Source organism: Pectinophora gossypiella, chromosome 27, assembly GCF_024362695.1.
Source record: "Pectinophora gossypiella chromosome 27, ilPecGoss1.1, whole genome shotgun sequence".
NCBI classification, from domain to species: domain Eukaryota; kingdom Metazoa; phylum Arthropoda; class Insecta; order Lepidoptera; family Gelechiidae; genus Pectinophora; species Pectinophora gossypiella.
In genome coordinates this window covers 2,041,263-2,066,684 of record NC_065430.1, presented here as the reverse complement: position 1 = coordinate 2,066,684, position 25,422 = coordinate 2,041,263, and the positions used below count along the sequence as shown (strand labels likewise).

Below are 25,422 nucleotides of genomic sequence, written 5' to 3'. Positions count from 1 at the left end.
CGCTTCTGTAAAAAAGGACCTGTCAAATCTACAGGTTAGTCAGGAAAACGGGAGAATGTTAGGTTAGGACCCGGTGGTGTAAAGGTTAACACGCTCGTCTCGGCTAGAAATGAACTGCAGTTGCAAGTCCCGTCCGAGACTTTAGGATTCTATTTCTACTTACAGAAATTTTAACTTTTGTCCACAGGTCCAAGAGAACTTCCGTCTCAGGTGAGACAACGCATGCAAGAGAAGATAGACAAGGATGACGGCGCCTGTCGGTGCTTCGACGAACCTGATGAGCGCAAGGATTATGGCCCTGGTAAGATATAATGCTCTGACGCGAGTGGGATGGCGCCCAGGATAGTCATGTGGCGGACCCAACTAGTTGACCACCTAGTTCCGCTCACATGCAACAGATGGCGCCACATTCAATAATGCAATCTTCAAGCAGTCGTGAAACGCGATATCGAAGTTTTCACAGCAAGACGCATATATACAACTTCCAAAATAACACCGTTGGATCGTCGATCCCTAGTCACACTACCAACTCGTGACTAGCGGGGTACTATGCTCAGTTCGGTACCCCGAAAACATCCTTTAGCGGCAGAACACCCTCGCCGCTAAAGTCTATTTCAAAGCCGTACTAGGACTCCTGTCCTCCGCCTCGGAATAGTACTGACAGTTACTGCTGCCCTCTTCAGGTTCCAGGTTACAGTCCCTGTGACGCGCCTCTTCCGTCCTGCATTGCTGTACCGATGGCTCCCATCTCTGCCTTTCCCTCCTTCTGCAAGAAATTGTCTGCAAGAAAAACCCCGGCTCAGGGCCTTAGACTTTAAAAAAACAACTTTGATGTGGCGTTTTTAACTCCCCCGTGTGTGTATAATATTTCAGATCCCCGCGTGGCTGCCGAGATTAAGGGTATGCTGCCCTCTGAGGTTCGTGTGTTGGAGGAGCTCCGGCGCTGCAAGTGTGACGACGTCCCCAAAGAGATACCAGAGGATTTCGGTGGTACGTTACTAGATAGTTAGATACATGCATAAACTCACGCCTATTTCCCACGGGGATACACAGATACACCTGCATGGTCTAGTGCTTAGAGTGGTGGTGGTATAAGAGACCAGCCGGGTCTGCATGACAACCGCGCCGCGCGCGGCGCGAATTATATTGAGCGCTTCGACCAATAGCCGTTTGACGTCCATCTACGTAGATAGCATTCGTATAGTTTATGATTTCTGATTATTTTTTAATTAATTAATAACAGTTTGTATCTGTCCTTATTTAGTACTTAATAAGAAATTCAAGGCCGGTCATAGGATGGGTGACCACGAAAAATAAAAGTTTTCATCTCGAGCTCCTCCGTGCTTCGGAAGGCACGTTAAGCCGTTGGTCCTGGCTGCATTAGCAGTCGTTAATAACCATCAATCCGCACTGGGCCCGCGTGATGGTTTAAGGCCCGATCTCCCTATGCATCCATAGGGAAGGCCCGTGCCCCAGCAGTGGGGACGTTAATGGGCTGATGATGAAGAAACTCATAATTTATCTTTGACCTAGGAAACTACCCAATTGTCCTTTATGCTGTTTGATTTGAAGGCATTATTCTTCCAGAATTCGAGGACATGACGACGACAGAGTCCACTGGGTGGTCCATGACTCAGTTCCAGGATGATGAAGGGGATCCCCGGAGCGAGACAGATGCAGCCAAGTCGGAGGTGAAACCACCCACCGTGGAAGAAGAAGACGATCATTAGAATATTATGAGCCATGTCAGGGGCCTTTGGCGGCTCAATAGTGATCCTGACAGCAGGGTTGATGAGGTTGGTACTCCACCTCACGACCCACACGATAAGAAGATTAGAATATTCTACAGTAAGGGAATGAAAAGGTTCATCACCTTAAAGTCAATTAGGGACCTAGGCGACAGAAAATAGAATAGTTTCCAACTAGTCAAATCAATTATTTTTTACTGAACGTCAAAACACAAATACTTTAAGGTCTCGGGAACCTACAAACAATAAGAAAGAATATAAATTCTTCCTATTTTCTTCAGGTTTACTCTGGGTCTATGACAGCGTCCTCATACAAATTCCATAGTAATTTCGTGTTTAGACGTTTAGTAAAAAGTAACTGATTTGACTAGATGGAAATTAGCCTATTTAATTTCATGAGTCAACTTGAAAACTAACGAACCTTTTCAGGCAGCGACTGGTAATTATTAGAAGACAGGATCATCATTTGAAAAAATAAACATAAATTATGGAAACGTACTTAATGTATTGTAAATTATCTTTACTTATTTTTATAATCAATCTATTATATTATTCCCTATTTTAAAACTTAAATATTTGTTTTATTTGAAATGTATTTACGGAGCCATGGTAGCTCAGTTGGTGGAACGCTTGCTTCTCACTTTGAGGTGTCAGGTTCGAATCCAGCACAGGCCTAAACCAATGGTTGTCGAATTTGTTCTCGAAGTCATGTTTGGATCATAAACTCGACCCGGCTTCGTTCAGGTGCAATGCTGCGGAAAAAATAAAATGATTTACGACATCACATTAAAAACCTCAAAAGTAACAACAGTATTTCTCCACTATTTAATGGATGTTATTATACTTAACTAGTATATAAACCTTCCTCTTGAATCACTCTATCTATTAAAAAAACCGCATCAAAATCCGTTGCGTAGTTTTAAAGATTTTTTCTACTCCTCTACTTTAATCTGGCATTTAAATAACCAAAAAGTCTAATATAAGTACATACATAATTAAACTCTTTGAAAAAGTGTACGCTCTATGGCCTATAAAAGCATTGTTTACAAAGTGTAACTGTACTATAATGTCGCCAAAAAAGCATTGTTGTTGTTTTTTTTTTTGACCTGGAAACTGGCACCTTTACTTTGGTGCCATAGATATACTATAAAAAAAAAGTATACATTTGCCGCCATTTTCCCGCGCGTTGGAAAATAAATTGGAAAATTTTTGTGTTTCGTTTAAAATTACGTCGTCGTAGAAAAAGTATTGTATGCAACGTTGTATAACTAGGTCAAAAAATGCTCGTGGCGTCTCTTATTGCGATGTTCGCCAAGGCTCACATCGCAACTCACGCCACTCGCATTTTTTGACCCTTCTTATACAACTGTTGCATAAAATACTATAAGCGTACATAGGGATATAGGGACAGAAAAAAAGACTTTGTTTTATACAATACATGTAGTGAAACAATATATTACGCATTCAACAATTCTTTACACAGTTTATAGGTATTCCGTTAAATCCCTACCCCGGTAAAATCAAGAAAATGTACTTAGTTATAATTAAGAAAAATAGTTATCAACAGCAGCAGTTTTAAACCGAAAAAATCATTGATTTCGGTTTTAAACGACTTTTTTTCGTTTTAATCGGTTTTATACCGGCCTTTTTTGTGACGTGACTTATTGTAGATTTGCAGCAGATGGCATCAACTACTTGGCCGGACAAATGGGGAGCGTTTAAGACAACATGCCTAAGGGTGCCCAGATGGACAATTATACCGGCCTTACTCCATCTAAGTATATGTAAGGGTAAATGTGGGTTATACTGTGGGTATACCGGCCTTACTCCATCTATATGTAAGGGTAAATGTGGGTTATACGCCTCAGTGGGATAGTTGCCTCAGTAAACAAATAGCGACATGTATAAACATTAGACCCGTTGCGTTTTGTTTTAACGTACTAGTATGCTCCATAACCTTTTTGGTTGTTTGAAAGAAATATAACAATTTTTTACCAAAATCATCATCATTATCATTATCAGCCGTACGACGCCCACTGCTGCGCATAGGCTTCCACCAAGGATCTCCACGACGATCGGTCCTGCGCTGCATCCAGCGGCTTCCCGCGACCTTCACCAGATCGTCGGTCCACCTTGTAGCGGGCCTACCCACTGAGCGTCGTTCGACACTATTTACGATGCAATTTATCAAAATCATGTTAATCTAATACTTATGTTAATCACCGTTTCAGTTTGGTGTACTCTTGGCATAGTTTTCTTAATTACAAAGCAAACAGAAAGACGTCACTAATACTAATGGTTCTTGATACGAAATCACAGCATTCTCGCTCTGGATATTAAGAAGACGTTGGTGTTTAGCGATAAGTAATAATAATAGTGTTTCGGTGGGCACGTTATGCCGTTGGTCGCTACGTCGATTAGTCGTAAAAACAGCTCCACCAACTCGCAGTGGAGCAGCGTGGTGGAGTATGCTCCATCCTGTCCCTGTGCCCAGCAGTGGGACGTAAACAACAAATACTTTATTGCGCAAACAGGGAAAAACAAAAGAGAAATAGAATGAGGACAATAGGCGGCATTATAGCTAAGTAGCAATCTCTTCCAGGCAACCTTTAAGTATCATCATCATCACCAGCCCAATAACGTCCCCACTGGTGGGGCACGGGCCTTCTCTATGGATGGATAGGGAGATCGGGCCTTAAACCACCACGCGGGCCCAGTACGGATCGGTGGTTATTAACGACTGCTAATGCAGCCGGGACCAACGGCTTAACGTGCCTTCCGAAGCACGGAGGAGCTCGAGATGAAAACTTTTTTTTTGTGGTCACCCATCCTATGACCGGCCTTTGCGAAAGTTGCTTAACTTCAACAATCGCAGACTGAGCGCATTTACCGCTGCGCCACCGAGCTCCTCATACTTAAACATGCATACTTACATATAATTATGTTAAGACATCCGGGAAGTACATCTGGAGCACTGGTGATCCCGAAACACGGGCTCTGGCTTATCTCGGGCGCCAGTCTCGCCACTCGTACATACCCTTCAATTGTGCATTATTTTGTGAAACCCATCTATGTACATTGTGGAGAACAAATAAAAAGATCTTTATTATTATTATTATATTATTCCGTGCTTCGGAGGGCACGTTAAGACGTTGGTCCCAGCTATTAGCCGTAAAAACACCTCCACCAACCCGCATTGGAGCAGCGTGGTGGAGTATGCTCCATACCCCCTCCGGTTGATTGAGGGGAGGCCTGTGCCCAGCAGTGGGACGTATATAGGCTGTTTATGTTATATTATTACTATGGAAGAACAGGAGTAGATAGAGATAATGAAGATGAAGAGGAAATGCACCTTAACTTGCCCTTTAAAGAACTCCAATGTCATATGCTTTTTCGTCTTTGTGTATATTAGCTTTAATATTGTTACCGAGTGAGAGTCTTCAGCGCTCCCCATTTGTCCGGCCAAGTAGTTAATGCCATCTGCGGCAAATCTACCTATAATAAGTCACGTCAAAAAAAAACTTCGACACTCGTACTCTCTCTCTCTTTCGTTCTTCGTGTCTTCGTGCGTTGGGACTTCGTATCAACAGTGGCTGCAAGTTGTCTTTGATTCCTTGAGGCTCTGCTCACCCCATTAGGGATTACGGGCGTGAGTTTATGTATGTATGTATGTAAAAAATAATTATATTGTTTTCTTGTCATACAGAGCATTAGGTCACACTGTAATGTTACATTGACCTTTATAAATAAATAAATGTTACTGTTCCTTCCTTCCTCGTCTTTAGTGATTCATCAATCATTATTTTATGTGCTAGTTTGCGTATTACTCTAACCATAGAGGCAGCCAATCAGCTCGCGATACCAAACACTTCAGGGCCCCCTATACCGACCCCGCCGGCGTGGTCGATGTTTTCCCTCATGCGCCCGAAGGACTTTATACACGATCCTAACGACTCGATTACTCTACCTATAAAGGCCAATCAGCTCGCGAAAACAAATACTTACTTCAAGACTCCGATATCGACCCCATCCGCGACGATTTCCCTCATTCGGCGCTTAACGCTATCGACCCACTAGGATCGATTAATTCTTTCAAATATTTTTCCTCTCAGACGACGCCCTGAGCCGAGGTTCGCGCCCAACTGGGCACACTCAGGCTGTTGTCTTAAACGTTGTACGGGTGAGAGCCTTCAGCGCTCCCCATTTGTCCGGCCAAGTAGTTAATGCCATCTGCGGCAAATCTACAATAAGTCACGTCAAAAAAAATAGTTTTAGTTGCGTAGGTATACTTTACTACCACTATGTGATGATGTAACGGCCTCTGTGGTCCAGTAGTTGAGCGTTGAGCTCACGATCCGCAGGTCCCGGGTTCGAATCCCGGTGGGGACAAATCACTTTGTGATCCCTAGTTTGGTTAGGACATTACTGGGTGATCACCTGATTGTCCGAAAGTAAGATGATCCGTACTTCGGAAGGCACGTTAAGCTGTTGATCCCGGTTACTACTTACTGATGTAAGTATGTAGTCGTCACATGAGCCATATCAGGGGCCTTTGGCGACTCAATAACAAATCTGGTGGGTTGATGAGGTTGGTACTCCACCTCACCACCCACACAATAGGCCTCCTCTCTTTCTAGCCATCCTTTCCGGTCCTGTGCAAGTCTCATCCATTGCTTTCCGGCATAGATACCTCACAATATCATCCGACCACCGGGCTCGTGGTCTGCTTCGATATAGCCTACCATCCCTTGGCCACCATTCAGTAACAGCCTTAGTTCATATGTTGTGTGATGATACACACACGATACACATGATACCACACACACACACACACATACACATGACAGATTCTATGCTTAATATGTGTGATGAAAATGCCTACTAGCTTCCTCATACCGGAAAGCACTTAATTAGTCATGTCTGTTTTTCCCACACGTGTGTTTCGAACAGGAACATACCTAGACCACATAAATGATTAAGGCGATTCACATACAATACGTGTAAGAAAGTCTATTTCCTTTGGGGTAGGCAAAGACCCCTGTCTTCCGGCTCTAGTATGGCTTTGTAATAGACTACTCTGGGCGCCATCCCATTCGCGTCAGACAGAGTCCTGCGGGGCGGAAGGCAAGAGGGAAACCACTGTCCTATTTTTCCCTAAAAAAGTAGCATGGAAAATGCTGCACCGACAAGAGCGTGGCTCTTTAATTGATGATAATGATGAGGCAGTGACCGCGGAATTCCACCTATTACGATCCTGACTTCATGTATTCTCGCTAAGAACATAGTATTCATAGTTCTCTCATGCTTCGGAAGGCACGTTAAGCCGTTGGCGTAGTCGTTACATGAGCCATGTCAGGGACCTTTGGCGGCTCAATAGTAACCCTGACACCAGGGTTGATGAGGTTGGTACTCCACCTCATAACCCACACTATAGAAGAAGATGTTAATCACCCATAGTCTCAGACTTCAGTTACAAAAATTCGTTCGCGCGACTATCGAATGACTTCCAAACAAATGGTAACGCGGTATCGATCTTTTGTTTTTACGTAGGTTGAGCCCCGTTGCAAACACAGTTAAAACACGGCCGCCATGCAGTCATGTAGTTTAAAAAACAGTTATAAAATATAATAAAAATAAATTTCAATAAATTAAATTCGTGTTAAAAAAAAGGTTTTTAGTGTTTATTGTGGCATTTTGTTAGTGTTCCGTGACCTACTTAGAGTCACCTTTGTTACAGTATATTTTTAAAATAAAATAAAAATAAAATTCGTGCGAATAAATTTTAAATATTTTTTACTGTTTATTGTGCGTGATAGATAATATATTTTTGGAGTGCTTTACTTAATAGGTACATACACCTTGTTTATATAGCACAGATCATTAGTTTATTGTGAATATAATATTGTGCAGGTATCGACGTCCGTACAAACAAAGATCTTTGCCTTTTGTTATTGCAATATTCTTCTTTTGTTCTTCGACACGCCACTGGCTACTGCTGCTTTATTTTTAATTTCCCGCCCGGAACACTATTATATACCGCAGTATATTCGGTCGTAGTTGCATCACTTAATAACCGGATCAAATTACTTACTTTTATTATAGGTTAGGGGGCGTATTGTGATAAATATATAACAGTGGTTTAAATACCTAATTAATATTTTAGTGATATTTAATATTGTTTCTAATTCTAATCTAATTTTATTTTAAGTTATATCTGTCATTTTCTTATCCGCCGAAAAGGAAAGGGACGGGTAATCGACAAGCATAAAATTTACGGAACACACGTCTGTTTTAAGCACAAATCTAAACCAACCCTGTAAAAATTTTAGGTTCATTGGCTAATAACCCGACAGAGTTATGTGGACAGCACGTCAAACGGATTGCATACCAGCCATTTATTGACCTATTCTTCCTAAAATTAACAGTTGTCCAATCATCCGTCCCTTTCCTTTTCGGCGGGTAAGAAAATGACAGGTATAACTTAAAGTAAAATTAGGAGGTGTCTGCAGGAATCGGGGCGATTATTGTGATAAAATTAAATTATGGAAGTGTTGAAATGTGTTTTGGTGCTGTTAGCGACTTTCACAGTGCCCAGAGAAGTCGAATGCAGTAAGTAAACATATAACAAATCCATCGCACTTACTTATAACAATAACCAGCCGGGTTTGCATGACAACCGCGCCGCGCGTGGCGCGAATTATATCGGGCGCTTGGACCAATAAACGATACGATTGCTATCTACGTAGATGGACGTCAAACGGCTATTTGTCGAAGCGCTCAATATTATACTTATCATGCACAGTTGTCATGCAGACCCGGCAGGTATGCTTAATCCTATGACAAGCCGCCATTGCTAGCCCTTTGATGACGTAGAGTTATTACTGTGTTACCATTAAATTTACAACATTGCAAGGACGTAAACTTTATTATTGCAAATTAATTGAATTACTGACTAATTTATTTAATTACTATTACTTGTCACATATATTATACAAATCATTACTAAATGATCATAAGGTGGTGGTGGACGTCCTGAGATAAAGATACAGCACAAGTCGCGGCGTGAACCACGACGCTGGTATTATGGCAAAATAAAACGTAGTGAATTGAGTATATTCTCTTTGGTAACCCTTCACGGGGCAAGTTTAACCAAAAAATAAATAAAATCTCTTTGGTAACACTCTTTTTATTTCAGACTGCCATCTATCAACAAGCAAGGACTTCGGACATCCGTCTCCGGTGTATTTACAAGATGGCGGATTTTTGGCGCCAAACTCGCGTGGTGACGTCATCGTGCGGCGCGGCGCGGGGGTAACAGTCGCTTGTCCGGGAGACAGGCGTTATATTGTCTTGGGGAATGATACTACTGAGCAGCAGGATGTGGTAAGTCTCCATTGATGCCTATATTATGAGCACACAAAATTAAGTCTCGTATCCACTGGGCAACAATTAACACGCAATTAGCAACGCTCAACATGAACGGTCACGAGCATTAATATGTATACACTTTGGTACCATGTCACATTAACTTTTTTGTCATGAGATAATTACCTCCCCCTCCTTCCCCCATTTGTCCGGCCAAGTAGTTAATGCCAAATGTCTCATCAAGCCTCCATGGTCTAGTGGTTAGAGCGTTAGGCTCACGATCTGGAAGTCCGGGTTCGATTCCCGATGGGGACATTGTCTAAATCACTTTGTGAGACTGTCCTTTGTTTGGTAAGGACTTTTCAGGTTTGAAACACCTGATTGTTCGAAAAAGTAAAATGATTCCGTGCTGCGGAGGGCACGTTAAGCCGTTGGTCCCGGCTATTAGCCGTAAAAAACACCTCAACTAACCCACAGTGGAGCAGCGTGTAGGAGTATGCTCCATACCCCCTCCGGTTGATTGAGGGGAGGCCTGTGCCCAGCAGTGGGGCGTATATAGGCTGTTTATGTATGTATGTATGTCTCATCAAGAAACTTAATTGTGGTATTGTGATTATTGTAATCTTTCCAGCTAGCTCATTGCGTGTCAGATAAGACGTTTCGCGTGGGTCCTTGGCAGGGCCTCTTCGCTAACATCACGTGCAACGGACCACCCTGGTTCTCATCGGAGGAGGTGCAGACCTGTGTGGGAAGGAACAAACTGTATAGGTACGTAACTCTATCATAGCAAGCAGAATCAGAATCATTTATTCAACGTAATTATCATGGATAAACTTGTTAAAGGTCAATGTAACATTTTTGAATTTACGTCATTTCGCAAGGTGTTATGGCTGAGGAGAAGAAATGACAAGAAACTGCAACAGCAACACATCTTTTAAATCAATGAGGGTACATTACAAGTTATTTAATAACTAGAGGAACACATTCAATACCAGACATTTTTATCATTTAGGTACTTAATCATTAATCTTATAATAAGCTGAACTAAGTATCCACACCTCGCCGAGCTTTCTGCCAGACTAACGTGTTGGTGAGCCGTATCGTCGTCTATAATGGTCGAGCGACCTCTGTGGTCCAGTGCATGGTATAAGAAGACTAGTGTTGCGGCTCGATAGTGCCCTATCGATAGTTTTCGATCGAGCTATCGATAGTTTACCAAAAAACGATAGTATCGATAGCTTGCGCAATATCGAAGAGCGATACTATCGATAGTATTGATAGTTTTTTTGTTTTTCAACTATCGATACTATCGATAGTATCGATACTATCGATAGTTTTTCATCTTTTAACTATCGATACTATCGTTGCTTAGCAATAGTATCGCCAAAAAAGAGCTATCGATAGTATCGATACTATCGATAGGCCTATCGGTTGGGTAGATGATTTTGGCTGTTTACTATCGATAGTAAGACTATCGATTTTTCGGCAACACTAAAGAAGACCAGGTATGCTCAATCCTATGACAAGCCGCCATTGCTAGCCCATTGATGACGTAAGTGTTACCATTCAATTGGTATCTCCAACATTCAAAGGACGCGAATTTTATTATTGAGAATTATGCGAATTTGACGTTCAAAAAGCGCTGACTATGTAAGCCAATTTTGAAAAATAATTATTTTTGAATTTTGGAAGAGGAATGCATGTTGTGCCGACCGCACCTGGAGTGGGAAAAGGACAAGAGAATAAATACTGCTCGTGTTTCAGAGTGGGCTACCGAATCAAGAATACGTTCCACTCACTGTACGAAGCATGTTTCGACCCTGGCTTAATCCACACGCTTTATGTCAAGCACCAGTTGACACCCAGAACAAAGTCCACCCAGAGCGGGGGTAACAGGTCGCAGTTCATTGGTAAGTTACCCAAACACGCTGCCTTCATACGCTTCAGTATCCCGATACCGACCCCGCTGGCGTGGTCGACGATTACCCTCATTCAGCGCTATCGACCCACTAGGGTCGATAACCTCTCAGACGAGGCCCTAAGCAGTTCGCGCCCAATTGGAGGTCTTAAAGTGTTTTCACAGGGTCCGCTTACCTAACCTAAAGATTTAACAGGTCCGATTTTTTACAGAAGCAACTGTCTGTTTGATCTTCCAACCCGCGAAGAAGAAACCAGCCCAATAGTTTAGGTTACATACTCCGAAAATGCAGTGCTCAGGAATGTGGCTTTCCTCACGACGTTTTCCTTCACCGCTGAGCACGAAAACTAATTCGACAATTATTGGTTCGAACCTACGACCTCAAAGTAAGAGGCAAGCGTTCTACCAACTGGGCTACCACGGCTTTAGCGACGAATTTATATGATGCATAATATTATATTGTCAACAGAAGGAGGTCTCTTCGGTAAAGTGCGCATGTCCCAGTTGTACAAGAACAAATACCAGAAAGAGCGGTTAAATGAAGTGCTTGGAGCGGACATGGACAAGAAATATATCACCAAGAATCAGGTGAATACCCGAAAACGTTAAACGATATGAGCAACTAAATGCATGGTTACTTCATGATATGGCCAAACGTTGGCAGTCATATCGTAAAACTAGTAGGTAACATTATCCACCGATAGCGGCGCTGGTGTCGATTATATTTAAAACTTGATTGACATTATAATCGATGAATCAATGTTATTGTTCAATTTTCCATATCGAATAGGTACATAATCTTGAACCTAAGAAATTAATCGACTATTCGCATTTTTATTACACCACATAGCATGGACACCGCCTACATTAACGATATGGCCAAACGTTGATTGCTGTATCATTAAACGTTGACGTTTCAACGACATGGTCAACTTAAGTTGGCCATTGAAATGGTCGACCACATCATGAAATGATCAATTTAACGATCTGGCTACGACATATTATACAGGGTGTTAGTGACATCGTAACGAATACTGAGGGGGATGATTCAGACCATGATTCCGAGTTAATATCAAGTGGAATTTTTCGTCGCAAAATTCATGATATTTTTTTAGTTTTTTTGAATTATTTTCAATTCTATACGTTTGCGATGGAAAATTCCACTTGATATTAACTCAGAATAATCAGCTGAATCATCCCTCTCAGTATTCGTTACGATGTCACTTACACCCCGTACAACTTCATACAGTAGCCATACAAGTAGGTATGGGTGTTGATACCGTAACGAATACTAAGGGGGATGGTTCAGACCATGATTCTGAGTTGATATCAAGTGGAATTTTCAGTCTGAATATTTATATTTCTTTTTGTGTTTTTTTTTTTAATTATTTTCATTTCCATACTTTTGCGACGGAAAATTCCACTTGATATTAACTCAGAATCATGGCCTCAATCACCCCTCAAAATTTTCGTTACGATGTCACTAACACCCTGTATGGTTTTAATATGTATATTAATGTTTGAATATGTGCATAATTAAATAATGAAAACGTCTTTTTTTCAGTTCCTAACTCGCGGTCATCTAGCTCCTCGGGCAGACTTTCCAATGCGCGCGGAGCAGCGAGCCACTTTCCACTACGTGAACACCGCGCCGCAATGGATGCGCGGGAACGCTGGAGACTGGGCCGCCCTGGAAGATGTGAGTTTAATAATGTGCCAATGTTCCCAAAATGGGAATGTGCCCGTTATAAAAAAAAAATAGGACATTACGGCTATGCTCCATACCCCCTCCGGTTGATTGAGGGGAGGCCTGTGCCCAGCAGTGGGACGTATATAGGCTGTTTATATTATGTAAGGACATAACGGCCTCCGTGGTCCAGTGGTTGAGCGTTGGGCTCACGATCCGAAGGTCCCGAGTTCGAATCCCGGTGGGGGCATATCACAAAAAAACACTTTGTGATCCTTAGTTTGGTTAGGATCACCCTGTAGTGATCACCTGAGATGAAAACTCGTTAGTATTAATTTATTATCTCCGAGCATCTTGGAGGAGCTCGGTGGCGCAGCGGTAAAAGCGCTCGGTCTGCGATTGTTGAAGTTAAGCAACTTTCGCAAAGGCCGATCATAGGATGGGTGTCCAAAAAAAAGTTTTCATCTCGAGCTCCTCCGTGCTTCGGAAGGCACGTTAAGCCGTTGGTCCCGGCTGCATTAGCAGTCGTTAATAACCATCAATCCTCACTGGGCCCGCGCGATGGTTAAGGCCCGATCTCGCTATCCATCCAATGGGAAGGCCCGTGCCCCAGCAGTGGGGACGTTAATGGGCTGATGATGATGTTGGAAACAGTTGTTTACCCAGTTCCTCTCCATCCTCCCCCAGGGCCTTCGCCGTCGCGTCCAGACCCTCAACAGGACCATAACCCTCTTCACGGGCACATTTGGAGTCCTACCACTGGATGACAGCAGGGGAGCCTCCACAGAGGTCTATCTGACTACAGACGCGAATAACAACGGAATTGTACCTGTACCAATGTACTTTTACAAGGTAAAAACATGAATCTGTGGTCCTATGGTACAGTCATGAGCAATATAATGTAACCACTTTAGGACTCTGTCGCACAAACATATTTGACATTTAGTGAGACTTACAGTTCAATTTGTCAAAAAAGTTAATGTGACATGGTCCCAAAGTGTATACATATTAATCCTCGAACCGGACTTGCACCAAAGAGTTATTAATTTATCCTAAGTGCAGTTTTCACTAACACAGTTGGCTCGACCATTATAGACGGCGATACGGCTCACCACCTGTACATATTTAAACTATATAGTGAGTGACACCTCTTTGGAACGTCCCCTCAGGGCGACCAGAGGCACCCTGCCCTGTCGTTTCCGCCAGTAGTTATTTCCGCCGCGCATATCCTTTATTTTATAATTATGTCATGTCAGTGTGTGTAATCTCTTAGATAACATTTGCTCTACTTTATGGTTTGTTTCACCAGAACCTTAACAATTATCTTTTGTCTGTATGCGCTGTGCGCGGCCATATATTTTGTCTGTGCTCTATCTCTCTCTCTGTGGTATTGTTTTTTATATATCGGATGCGTGTGCGCGAATTTTATTAATTAATAAATAGTGTCTCACAGATTGGACCTTAACTACTGAACCCAAATAGACTAAAACTATAATTTAGAATAAGTACTGGGGGGGTTAAAATGGTCACATCTAAGAAAGCAACGTTGCAATTTGACATTTGTTTGCATTGCGCACTTACTTTTATATGCGCAAATGTCAAATTGCAACATTGCTTTCTTAGATGAATTGCTTCGTGGCCATTTTAACCCCCCAGATACGTTTACATAATATGAAGAATTGCTAAAAGCACATAAATATTAATTCCAGTTGGCCTACGACCCATTAAGGAAAACCGCCGCAGCGTTCGTAACCATCAACTCATCATTTTACAACCGCACGGTCAATGACCGTTTGACGTTTTGCAGCGACATCTGTGAGGGAGATCGTAACTACTCGTGGTTAAAATGGCGGGCGGACGATACGCACAGCTTTTGTTGTAATTATGAAGAATTTGTTGAAAAAGTCGACTTTCTGCCCAAGTTGAAGGTTATTGGGGACTTCTATTAGAAACAGAGGTTAACTAAAAGCGTAGGCGGCATCATTGTTAAGTGTTCATAAATTTTGTCAGTTCTCTACAAGGGTGAATATCAAAATGTGCCAAGTTTGGTGGCGAACTGTCATATAATTTTTTCGTGAAAAATTGGGTTCCGACATGGATCCAAAAGGATTATAGTGTAAAAATATAACCAAAACAATGTTTGTTTACTCCAGTAGTATGACGAACTGTCAAAAGTCTGTGTAAGAGAGGTAAGAACACTCAACAGTAGCGACACCTGATGGCAGAAATAGGCAGTTTTTATCATTGTGTCGAGTCCTAACTTATCGTCGCGTCGGTTGTTGGGACCCTAGCCAGTTTTAATCCCTTAAAACTAGTATTAAGTAGGTATAGATTATTGAGACTACCGTCACACCTAGGCCCCAATTCTAAAAATCATCGTTCCCTAAAATAAGCCCAACCTGGGTCTGAACCTGGGACATAGTTTGATGGTTAAGGTGGTCAACAACTTTTAGTAGTTGTTTTCTAAATAGTGCAATTAAAAGAAAGTTTATACATCATATATTTTATTTTTTTAACTCATTTTAACAACATTTGATATAATTATTACAATTTATTTTCAATAAATTTTTGCCTAAACTAATGTCTTTTTATTCGAGATTATATGGTTTAGAGATACCTTCTGTACAACGACTAACAACTAATAATAAATAATAAAAATCAATCTACGGTCACGAGCATTAATATGTATACACTTTGGTACCATGTCACATTAACTTTTTTGACAAATTCAACTGGAAGTCTCACTAAATGTCAAATATGTTAGTGCGACAGAGTCCTAAAGAGTACATTACATTTCTCATGACTACACAGCGGATACGAAGGCGGATTTCTATGTGGTACACCTTGAACGGAAATAAACATAAACTAACTGAAATATCCTGTATTTTGTAGTTATTTCTGTACCTGTCTCGCCAACACACCTCCACACGTCCGCTCTGTGCGACGGTCGGACATAGACTGCCGGAGTTATGAGTGGTAGATTAAACGAAGGCAAATATATACCGCCATCGCCGCCATCTTTAGTTTTTGGGGAACGTAGCCTGGAAAATCCCTCGTTTTCTACATTCCTTCTAAATTCAAACTTTTCAAGATAATTCGATTTTATATAGGTACTTATTAAGCTAGCTGAAATAAAAATAAAACTATTTCATAGAAAAATACTTTAAGTACATTTAACAAGCAATTCGGAGTCAGATCATATTTTTTTAAAGCTTAGCATTTTATATAGCACTTTTGTACCTGTATGGGACTTCCTATTTTTAATCCCAAATAGACCTTCTTCGGAGAATAGACCTTAAAAAGCAATTAAAAAAATGGTGCCGATTGTGGCAACCATGACAACTGTTAATTTTAAAGTGAATGAGTGTATGAATGAATAATCCGCGCGAATAAAATAGGCACTCGCTCACATGCAATGCAACCCGATTGACTGTCAACTTAATTTTGTCAGGTTATTGGCCAATATAAAATTTTGGATGGGTTTTTAAATTTCTATAATATGCCTGTAGATTACCCGTCCCTTTCCTTATCGGCGGATAAGAAAATGACAGGTATAATTTAAAATAAAATTACTTGCGGTGTCTACAGGAATTAGCGCTAATATAACGCCTATTACATTTATGACATAATTTTGTGTTAGAGGGTTTTTGTCAGGAAGGTTATCCCACGCCTTACCTTATAGAGAAAGAAAACCATTATGATTATGCTGTAATGTCTCTGGTTTCAAGAATAGCTGACAACGCTTGCCTATCTCTTTTATTCTCGCAGGCACAAGTGACTAACGCCTGCAAATGCTTATTCGAATACTCTGTCCTCTCCATTATGAACTCTTCTAACCCTTTCCTTGGCAAATAGTACGCCTTCACATACCTATCGACATAGTCTTGATATGGCACTGGTTTTAAGCCGGATATCTTTTCTAACTTGACGAATAATTGTCTGTAATCCAACTGCATTAGGCCTCTTCCAGCATTCGAACACTTTGTAGCATTTGAAAACCCCTCTACTAAAAGATGGACGGTGAATTTCGATACCATAGCCCATACTGAGTTTAACACTTCCAAGTTCAAAGACACTTTGCTGGATATATTTTCGAGGCGTAAAGCGAACACTTGGATTTTTCGGGTTATCATGTCGACGTATGGACTGTGTTCGACGGCTACGCTCTTAACATCCCATCTGACTTGTGACATTGCTATTAAGGCTGTTCTCGCGTCGACAGCTTTTGCCGCCGAACACATATACACTGGCATTCTCAAATCTACAACCACAGCTAAAGTATTGTCTCTGAAATGCTCTAGAATTAATTTCTGGTGTGACGCGACTATCGATTCTAAGTACGGCTGTAGGAATTCAAATTGTTTCGCTAGGAATATTACGCTTTCAACACCGACTATGCGTTCTGAGAGCCCGTGAAGGTTGTCTTCAGATTTCAAGTCTAAATGCATCGGTAACTCAGGACATATGAATGTCTTGGAGTCAACGTCGCCTATGTTTGAAGTTGTGTCTATATTGTTGCTAATTCTTTTTAAAACCGCGTTCAGTTTTGAACTGTACAATGTTGTTGAGGCCACTTCTAAATCCGCAGTAAAAAACAGGTGTACGGTGTAAAAGTAATAGTCGAACAGCTGATTCATCAGCATGACAACTTCCAAAGAGATTTGCGGTAGATACCTGCATATTTGTAAATATTGGCCGCAATTTCTTAGGACGGAAAGTGTCGTGTTCGTAACTATGACACTGTCTTTGATTTTTGAAGGGCTCTCGTTCAATTTATCCGCGTTTTCATCGACAAATTCTCGCTTTAACTCGTCAGGGTCGTCGTCAGATTCGTCACTCGGTTCCAATTCTGTTTCCAAACCAAAAATATCATCGTTGGTTATGTTTTCATTCCTAAACATTTCAAAAGGCGTAATTTTAGTTTTAACGTTGAAATATTTGTTGATATACATGCTGTCGTCTTGGGAAATTGACGATGCGCCGTCCGATTGGCTTTTGATCACGGATGCCTCTGATTTTGACGGATTAAGATGTTTCTTGAACTGTTTGAATTCTTGCAAGTTTAACAAATTGAAGGTAGATTTGACAGGGCATTGCTCCCAGCCCTCGTTTTCCAAAAACAACTTCAGTTCCTCCATCCGACCTCTGTGATAGTTCTTTATGTACGAAACGCTTTGAGTTTTGATAAAGTCTTGTAGAATATCCGATTTGTCGCCGCAAAACACCTCAGCTACCTGCGTCAGTTTCCTCAGAATGCCTAACATTTGTATGAACTTTTCGAAAGGATATTCCTCCAAGCCTGAGCTCTTCAAAAAAGTAGACACTTTCCCCTGAACGTCATGCCAGAGTCTAACCAGTCCTGTTTTCAATTTCTGCCTAATATACTCACGACTAACATTCATTTCTATATCTAAAACGTTATTAGAACTTGGCAATATTTCCTCTTCGTCGTGCCTTGTATGCCAATTCACTAGCAAATAATAACTTTTCATGATAAAAAATAGATTTTCACACAGATTGAGGAGACAAATGGGTGCTTTGGTCGTCGGTACGGCTTGACACATTTCGTTAAACTTCATTTCAATGGATACTTCGACGAAATTCCCTATAGCTTTAACTGACGCTTCATTCACAGCCGATGAATAATGCATATGCAATTGTTCCATAGCGGACTGAGTTTTACCTAACAAGGCGTATGCCTTCCGCAACTTCCTGAAAGTGTTTTCATCGAAATTGTAACATATACTTGCTAACACTGAATCTAATTTCTCTTCTGTCATATCAAGAGTGTCTTGCAGACGATTTGCCAAGTCAGAAATGCAGGTATATTCTCTGTGATTCGCCGCTGCCTTCCTACTTTTGAGTATAAGGTCTATCGCTTCGAAATATTCCTTTCGACTAAGCAACTCAGCTACGTCTTTCTCGACGCTTCGGAGACTCCTGAGTAGCTCAAGGGACTTCAGAACTTGTCGTATTATCTGTCTCTTTCGGAAATTAGCAAGTATGACAAAAGTGGATACAGTTAGATGGTTGGAAGCGGTTCGGAGATCGTCTCTGGCTTTCCTACAGGTGTCTAGGGTTAAGGAGAGCTGTTCTCGAATGTTCTGGATCTCGGCGAACTCGCGATCGCAGTTGTCGCGCTGTTGGGAGATCAGGTGCAGGGCTTTGCCTGACACTACCTGTAAAGATAGGTCTAGTTAATTATGTCTCGCAGAGGAAGTGGAGTGGAGTTACCTATCGATAGGCCACTGCCGATAGTTTAACCCCCCCCCCCCATTCCCTCACTGTTCCCCCACTATGCCACTTTTCCCCCACAATCGTACTTTCTCCCCACTATCCCACTTTTCCCACACTATAACCCCCTGCCCCGGTTTGTACTCTACTTTTCCACTTTAATATAAAAATTGCACTTAAAATTGATTCGTGACATTTGAATGCAGCTTATGAATGTATAGTTAAAATGGTGTCAAGTTTTCCTCTTTTTTTTTATGACGTATAAGTTACCGTAGACATGGCTTCATCTACGGTACTTATATCAATGATGGCGGTGCTCACCTGTTGCTGCCTCTTAAGCTTGGCAAACACCTGCTCGATGGCCTCCGGAGTGGGCGGGACTGGTGCGTTCAGCAACACATGCCGACCAGCGTCGAAATCCGACGGTGATGAGAAGTAGACATTCTCTATTTCTCTGAGGACCTAATGAATTAACACAAAATGTATTCTTATTTAACATTAACCTCTTGCCATAGACTAAGGATTAACACTACATGTAGAACGGCAACTCTCCCCTCCCCGCCAGGTGCGCTAGGTCACCTCACCCCCTCTCACTCTAACTTTAGCTTCAATTGTATGGGCGTCAGACGTCACACACACAGATGCGCATATACAATAACGTGAATCCTTCATATCCCATCCATGCAAAGCGTACAGTTTACATTATTTACCTCAAGATCAGCAGCAGAGTGTGCCACACTGAGAGACCGGGAGTTCACTCCTGGAGGACCGTGTCTGTTCTCCACGCCGTCCTCTCCCAACATCGTGGACAGCTGGAAGTCCATAAAACATTTACAATACCATTTATCATGAGAGTCAAAATGACGGGAGTATTGTAATGAGTCCAGGCAAAATGTATATCAAAAAATCGTACATAAACTGTACTATTCAGTACAGTACCTATGCTTTAACCTCTCATCTGCCGAGATACCAGACACAATAGATTTTACATTGTGTCTGGTCGAGATCCGCGTTCCGGCAGATGAGAGGTTAAACATTTGTACATCCTTTCGAGGAGAGTTATAACACATTCAAGGCACACCCACCATCTATTGCAAGAACAATCAATATTATAATTAAAACACATAATAATGGGTTCTTACCGCATTTAAATCAGGGATATGAGTCTCCCGATATTTCGACACTGTTGCAAGTGCCATGATCACGGGATGACCGTTATTATGTGTTTTAATTATGATAATAACCGCGTCAACTTAAAACAATGTATAATCAATATTATAAACAACTATACTACAGGTAAAAAATTAAAAAGAAAAATACCTACTTAGCTTATTAAAAACGTTAATAACACGTGCCGGCCGCAGGGATGATTAAATGACTTATAAGGATATTGTAAAGGAAAACCAGAATGTAATGTTTTTTTGGATATAAAAGATGGTTATAATGAACATAATAATAGGCTAACAACGGAAATACCCCATTGTTATGTAAATGTGATAAGACTTATGATAAATACTGACCAGTACGCGGAGAACGAAGCTGAATTATTTACAATAACACTTTCAGACGTGTTTATTCTGTATCATTAAATATGACAGCTCGACGACACCGCACTTATTAGGTAATATTTCACAAATATTGACGTTTTTCACTATGCTCAGAGTAATAATTTGCACATTATTAGAAGTAAAACCTATCTAAAGATTATTTTCCGGTTTTTATTGCAAGTTTTAATGATAAAATGAAAATAGTTAAGCGCTCATCGTACAACGGGAAAAGTACACGAAAGGGACTGTTCGTTTCACGTTTTATAAAGTCTAATGATAAATTAAATAAACTTAAAAAGAAAAATAATGAAATTGCTTATTTACACAGACATTTAAAACTATTTAATAATTAGGAAAATAATGGCCCCGATTCCTGCAGACATCTCTTAATTTTACTTTAAGTTATACCTGTCATTTTCTTATCCGCCGAAAAGGAAAGGGACGGATGATTGACAGCTCTTAATTTTAGGAAGAATGAGTAAATTAATGTGTCGGGTTATTGACTGACGTAAAATTTTTAGACGGTTGGTTTAGATTTGTGCTTAAAATTGACGTGTGTTCCATAAATTTTATGCTTGTCGATTACCCGTCCCTTTCCTTTTCGGCGGATAAGAAAATGACAGATATAACTTAAAATAAAATTAGATGGTGTTTACAGGAATTAGCACCAATATGTTATGTTAATAAAACGTTAATAAGAAATGCACAACCACAATGTTATTGCATTAAAGGTCAAAGAGGAAATTCACGAAACGAACATGATGTCGATATGTCAAAATTGTATATTTTTAATTTCTGCTCTAAAATATTGCCTTTTTGCTTTGAATATTGCTGTTTGGCCGTTTAAATTTCAGCACCGTCATTTAGTTTTCATTACTCTGAATTTCTATGCATTACTTATATTATGAAAGTCCTCATAATTACTTGTAGGTCTTGTTATAGTGACAATTATAGAGATAGGCAATCTATCCAGTATTTGGGGACATTCCCAATTTAAAAAAAAGTAGGTAAGTAGATGGCCAGGTAAGTTTAATAAATGGGAATTTACCCAAATATCCGGTAAATGACCCATCTGTATACATATGTGTTATGTAAATTATAATATTTTTGTTTATGTACTACTTACTAAGTGTAAATAAAAAAAATGCCAAAAATCAAATTATATTTTATTTATTATATATACAGAATGCAATAATTCGGTTACGCTATACAGTTATAACTATAAACACTAATTTACAAAATTACTGGCAGTACTGGACAAATATTTTTGAAATGGCAACATTGCATTAAACATCTCTCATCTACTTCCGTTCTCATTTACCCTTTGACTGGGTTTATGAGATCGGTAATCCACCTCACAACCCACACGAGAGAAGATTTTATGACCCAAACATGAATTCGAAAACAAATTCGACAATCATTGGTTTAGGCCTGTGCTGGATTCGTACCTGCGACTTCAAAGTGAGAGGCGAGCCCACGGCTCCACGGGGCAACTGTTCAATCCAAAAGCTACTTACTTACTACTCTGCCTGTGTTTCTTCATCATAGGAACAGCATAAACTGAAGTTTGGTGACGTTTACTCTTTAGCAATGGCCCCGATCCTGTAGACACCTTCTAATTTTACTTAAGTATACCCGTCCAATACCCGTCATTTTCTTATTCGCCGAAAAGGAATACCATTAAGTTAGTATCTCCAACATTCCAAGGGCGTAAATTTTATTATTGAAAATTAAATAAATTACTAGTAATGTATTTGATTAGGTACTATTATTTGTCACATATATAAAAATCATTAAAACTGTAAGTAAATCTTTTACTAAAAGTTCAAAATTTTCCTATAAATTAAAAACATTGGTCGTGGGTAATTTATTTTTTACGAAATGGCAACGCAGGGCGGGATGACGTCAGCTGGGCTAACCTTGAAATGTTAGCTGTCACTTTTGAGCATACTTTGGTTTTCTTATACCATGGGTGCAGGGTAGTTTCTCGGAGTTCGCGCGGTATGCGTAACGCATTTCCCGACATTAAAAAAAGGTGTGAAACGTGAAGGTTAGTAAATTGAAAAGATAAATTATAAGAAATGAAATTTAATAATGGTAAAAGGCATTTTTACAGATTTTTTTCTAAAGATTTGTTTTATGCAAAAAAAACTATTTATATTATACAGAACAAGTTACACCACTGTCTAACTGTCTGTTCCTCAGACTCATCACCTATCATCACCTTTGTCTAACATAAAGCTCAGTGATGGGTGGGTACTTAATTCATCTTGCGATGGTACCTCTGACTACCCCAATTGGGATATAGTCGTAAGCAGTGCAGGGGCGTTCCCGGGAATGTTCCCAAAAGTGGGAAGTTCCCAAAAGTGGGAAAGTTCCCAAAAGTGGGAAAGTTCCCAAAAGTGGGAAAGTTCCTAAAAGTGGGAAAGTTCCCGTTGTAAAAACTTCAATAGTAAGGACACTGGCTGCTTTTCTTTTTCAAATTATTCTGTACCTAAAGCTGCTATACAGGGTGTTAGTGACATCGTAACGAAAACTTTGAGGGATGATTCAGACCATGATTCTGAGTTAATATCAAGTGGAATTTTCCGTCGCAAAAGTATGGATAGGAAAATAATTAAAAAAAAAACAAACAAAAAATCATGAATTTTTTGACAGGAAATTCCACTTGATATCAACTCAGAATCGTGGTCTGAATCATCCCCCTCAATATTCGTTACGGTGTCACTAACACCCATACCTACTTGTATGGCTACTACCGTATGTACTTGTACGGGGTGTAAGTGACATCGTAACGAATACCGAGAGGGATGATTCAGCTGATTATTCTGAGTTAATATCAAGTGGAATTTTCCATCGCAAAAGTATAGAATTGAAAATAATTTTAAAAAACTAAAAAAAATACATGATTTTTGCGACGGAAAAATCCAGTTGATAACGACTCAGAATCATAGTCTGAATCATCCCTCAAAGTTTTCGTTACGATGTCACTAACACCCTGTATTTCTATTTAATGTCCTCCAGCCCTCGTTGACAATTACTTCCTTACAAAGAGGAAATGAATGAAAACCAGCGCTGTATAGCGACATAGCACGGCTCCATCGCAGCACAAGCTGAGCCATATTTTTTGCCTGTATTCCTAATATTCATAATCACCTAGTTCTTATAGCAAAATGTAAATTGTTACTGGCAATAAATTTATTTTATTCATAATATTTTTTGTCCTCCAATTTTATCTGCCTAAGGTTAGCTAACTTCACCAACTTACTCCGCCAACCCGGATTGGAGCAGCGTGGTGAAGTATGCTCCAAATTTATGTAACGTCTTATCCCTAAATAAAGATTCTATCTATCTATCTATCATACCGGTTGATTGAGGGGAGGCCTGTGCCCAGCAGTGGGAAGTATATAGGCTGTTTATGTTATGTATGTTAGACACATAGCATTATAGTACAGGAAAGAACAATTTGAAAAATAATAGCAGCCAGTGTCCTTACTATGAAACAGTTCAACACTTTACATTCCCACTTCGGGAACATTCCCACTTTGGGAACATTCCCACTTTGAGAAAATTCCCACTTTGGGAACATTCCCACTTCGGGAACATTCCCACTTTGAGAACATTCCCACTTCGAGAACATTCCCACTTTGAGAAAATTCCCACTTTGAGAACATTCCCACTTTGAGAACATTCCCACTTTGAGAACATTCCCACTTTGAGAAAAATTCCCACTTTGGGAACATTCCCACTTCGGGAACATTCCCACTTTGGGAACACACTGATGATGATAAAACTTCAGATATTTCTTTTTATACAAATTGCTTCGATGCGGCCTTTTCAACTCCCAAAGTTAAAATTACAATACCTAGCATTACTTTTATTAAAACAAAAAAAAAACTATTTTTATTACCACTACAGTATACATAAATATTTTATATTACAAAATAAGATCCGGTACAGTCGGGGCAACAAGTGATACGACGCACATTTTTTTTTAAGTTTACTTTTTTTACTAACCATCCATTAACTCCATTCACACGCAAAAAAATAATAATAAAAAAGGCGGTAATTATGTCGCATTTTCGAGATCCATAGCCTTTTATTTGTGGGGTCTGGTATATTACCAGGGGGCTTAAAAGTTCACATCGAAGCAATTAATCTAAAAAATCAATATTGCAATTTGACATTTACCCACATATAAAAAGTAAATGCGAAATGTCAAATAGCAATATTGCTTTTTAGACGAATAGCCAGTTTCAAACTAGTCAAATCAGTTACTTTTTACTAAACGTCAAAACACGAAATTACTATGGAATTTGTATTAAAAAAAAAAAGAAAATGTGATAAAATGTCGTACTTATGATCACACTTTTCTTAATTAAAATTCATAAATAAGTTAAATTGAAAAAAGAAGACGTTTTTGTCACCTTTAGATCTGTCTTTATTTAGTAATCAGAATTTCATAATTTATCTTTGACCTACGAAACTACCCCATTGCTCCGATATGGCCTTTTTAACCCGTCAGAAGGTTAACAGAGTAACTCTAACGGCCTCTATCAATAGTTTAGAACAAAAACGAACACAAATAATAATTTTAAATGTAAACGTTGTATTTTATTTACATTAACCTTAATTTCTAAAAGTGTTAATAATTTGCAATGTAATAAATAAAATATAAAAAGATTTTATTTGAAAAAATATAATATAGAAAACAAATTAAAATTTTGATAAAAATATTCAGTATTACTACAAAACAAAGTCTAAAAGATAAACTAATCATATAAATAAAAACAAAATATATAATCCGTATACGAAAGAAGTGCGCTACTGTTGCCGATTCTGCATAGAATTATTTGTTTATTTTTACAGTTTTACATTCAGCCATTACAGTAAAAACCAATTAAACCAACCAACAAACCAGTA

At 39.9% G+C, this 25,422-nt stretch overlaps 3 protein-coding genes across 5 annotated transcripts in view; 2 read left to right on the top strand and 1 right to left on the bottom strand.

Annotated features, from left to right (window-relative positions):
- LOC126378721 (cilia- and flagella-associated protein 91-like) overlaps positions 1-2,197 on the top strand; it is a 30,502-nt gene extending 28,305 nt beyond the window's left edge. Inside the window, exons 22-24 of the mRNA XM_050027102.1 lie at positions 188-301; positions 874-990; positions 1,588-2,197. Of these exons, the coding sequence (XP_049883059.1) occupies positions 188-301; positions 874-990; positions 1,588-1,730 (374 nt within the window). The 3' untranslated portion in view covers positions 1,731-2,197. The remainder of the gene's footprint in view (positions 1-187; positions 302-873; positions 991-1,587) is intronic.
- A 5,132-nt stretch (positions 2,198-7,329) lies between these two features.
- Positions 7,330-15,295, top strand: LOC126378929 (uncharacterized). 3 transcript variants are annotated; one of them, XM_050027462.1, is made up of 9 exons: positions 7,330-7,418; positions 8,258-8,357; positions 8,944-9,131; positions 9,745-9,881; positions 10,878-11,023; positions 11,501-11,619; positions 12,596-12,730; positions 13,406-13,570; positions 14,428-15,295. In XM_050027462.1, exons 2-9 carry the CDS (start codon positions 8,291-8,293, stop codon positions 14,665-14,667), a joined length of 1,197 nt encoding a protein of 398 aa, XP_049883419.1. In that variant the 5' UTR covers positions 7,330-7,418; positions 8,258-8,290; the 3' UTR covers positions 14,668-15,295. The 3 variants fall into 3 exon arrangements, with proteins under 3 accessions (XP_049883419.1, XP_049883420.1, XP_049883418.1); XM_050027463.1 differs by lacking the exon at positions 7,330-7,418 and adding an exon at positions 7,490-7,596; XM_050027461.1 differs by lacking the exon at positions 7,330-7,418 and having other exon boundaries at positions 8,245-8,357.
- On the bottom strand, positions 15,215-20,728 carry LOC126378829 (syndetin). The gene is made up of 4 exons (XM_050027257.1): positions 20,473-20,728; positions 19,663-19,764; positions 19,274-19,414; positions 15,215-18,897 (listed from the first exon to the last, which is right to left on the bottom strand). Exons 2-4 carry the CDS (start codon positions 19,753-19,755, stop codon positions 16,420-16,422), a joined length of 2,712 nt encoding a protein of 903 aa, XP_049883214.1. The 5' UTR covers positions 19,756-19,764; positions 20,473-20,728; the 3' UTR covers positions 15,215-16,419.
- Between the last annotated feature and the right edge of the window lie 4,694 nt (positions 20,729-25,422).

Bases quoted from the DNA above. Each gene is read 5' to 3' on its own strand.
- LOC126378929 (XM_050027462.1), top strand. From the start codon at position 8,291: ATGGAAGTGTTGAAATGTGTTTTGGTGCTGTTAGCGACTTTCACAGTG. The intron at 8,358-8,943 runs GTAAGTAAACAT...TTTTTATTTCAG, and splicing joins GCCCAGAGAAGTCGAATGCA to ACTGCCATCTATCAACAAGC. The intron at 12,731-13,405 runs GTGAGTTTAATA...ATCCTCCCCCAG, and splicing joins ACTGGGCCGCCCTGGAAGAT to GGCCTTCGCCGTCGCGTCCA.
- LOC126378829 (XM_050027257.1), bottom strand. From the start codon at position 19,755: ATGTTGGGAGAGGACGGCGTGGAGAACAGACACGGTCCTCCAGGAGTG. The intron at 19,415-19,662 runs GTAAATAATGTA...TTAATTCATTAG, and splicing joins ACTCTGCTGCTGATCTTGAG to GTCCTCAGAGAAATAGAGAA. The intron at 18,898-19,273 runs GTGAGCACCGCC...CTATCTTTACAG, and splicing joins AGCTTAAGAGGCAGCAACAG to GTAGTGTCAGGCAAAGCCCT.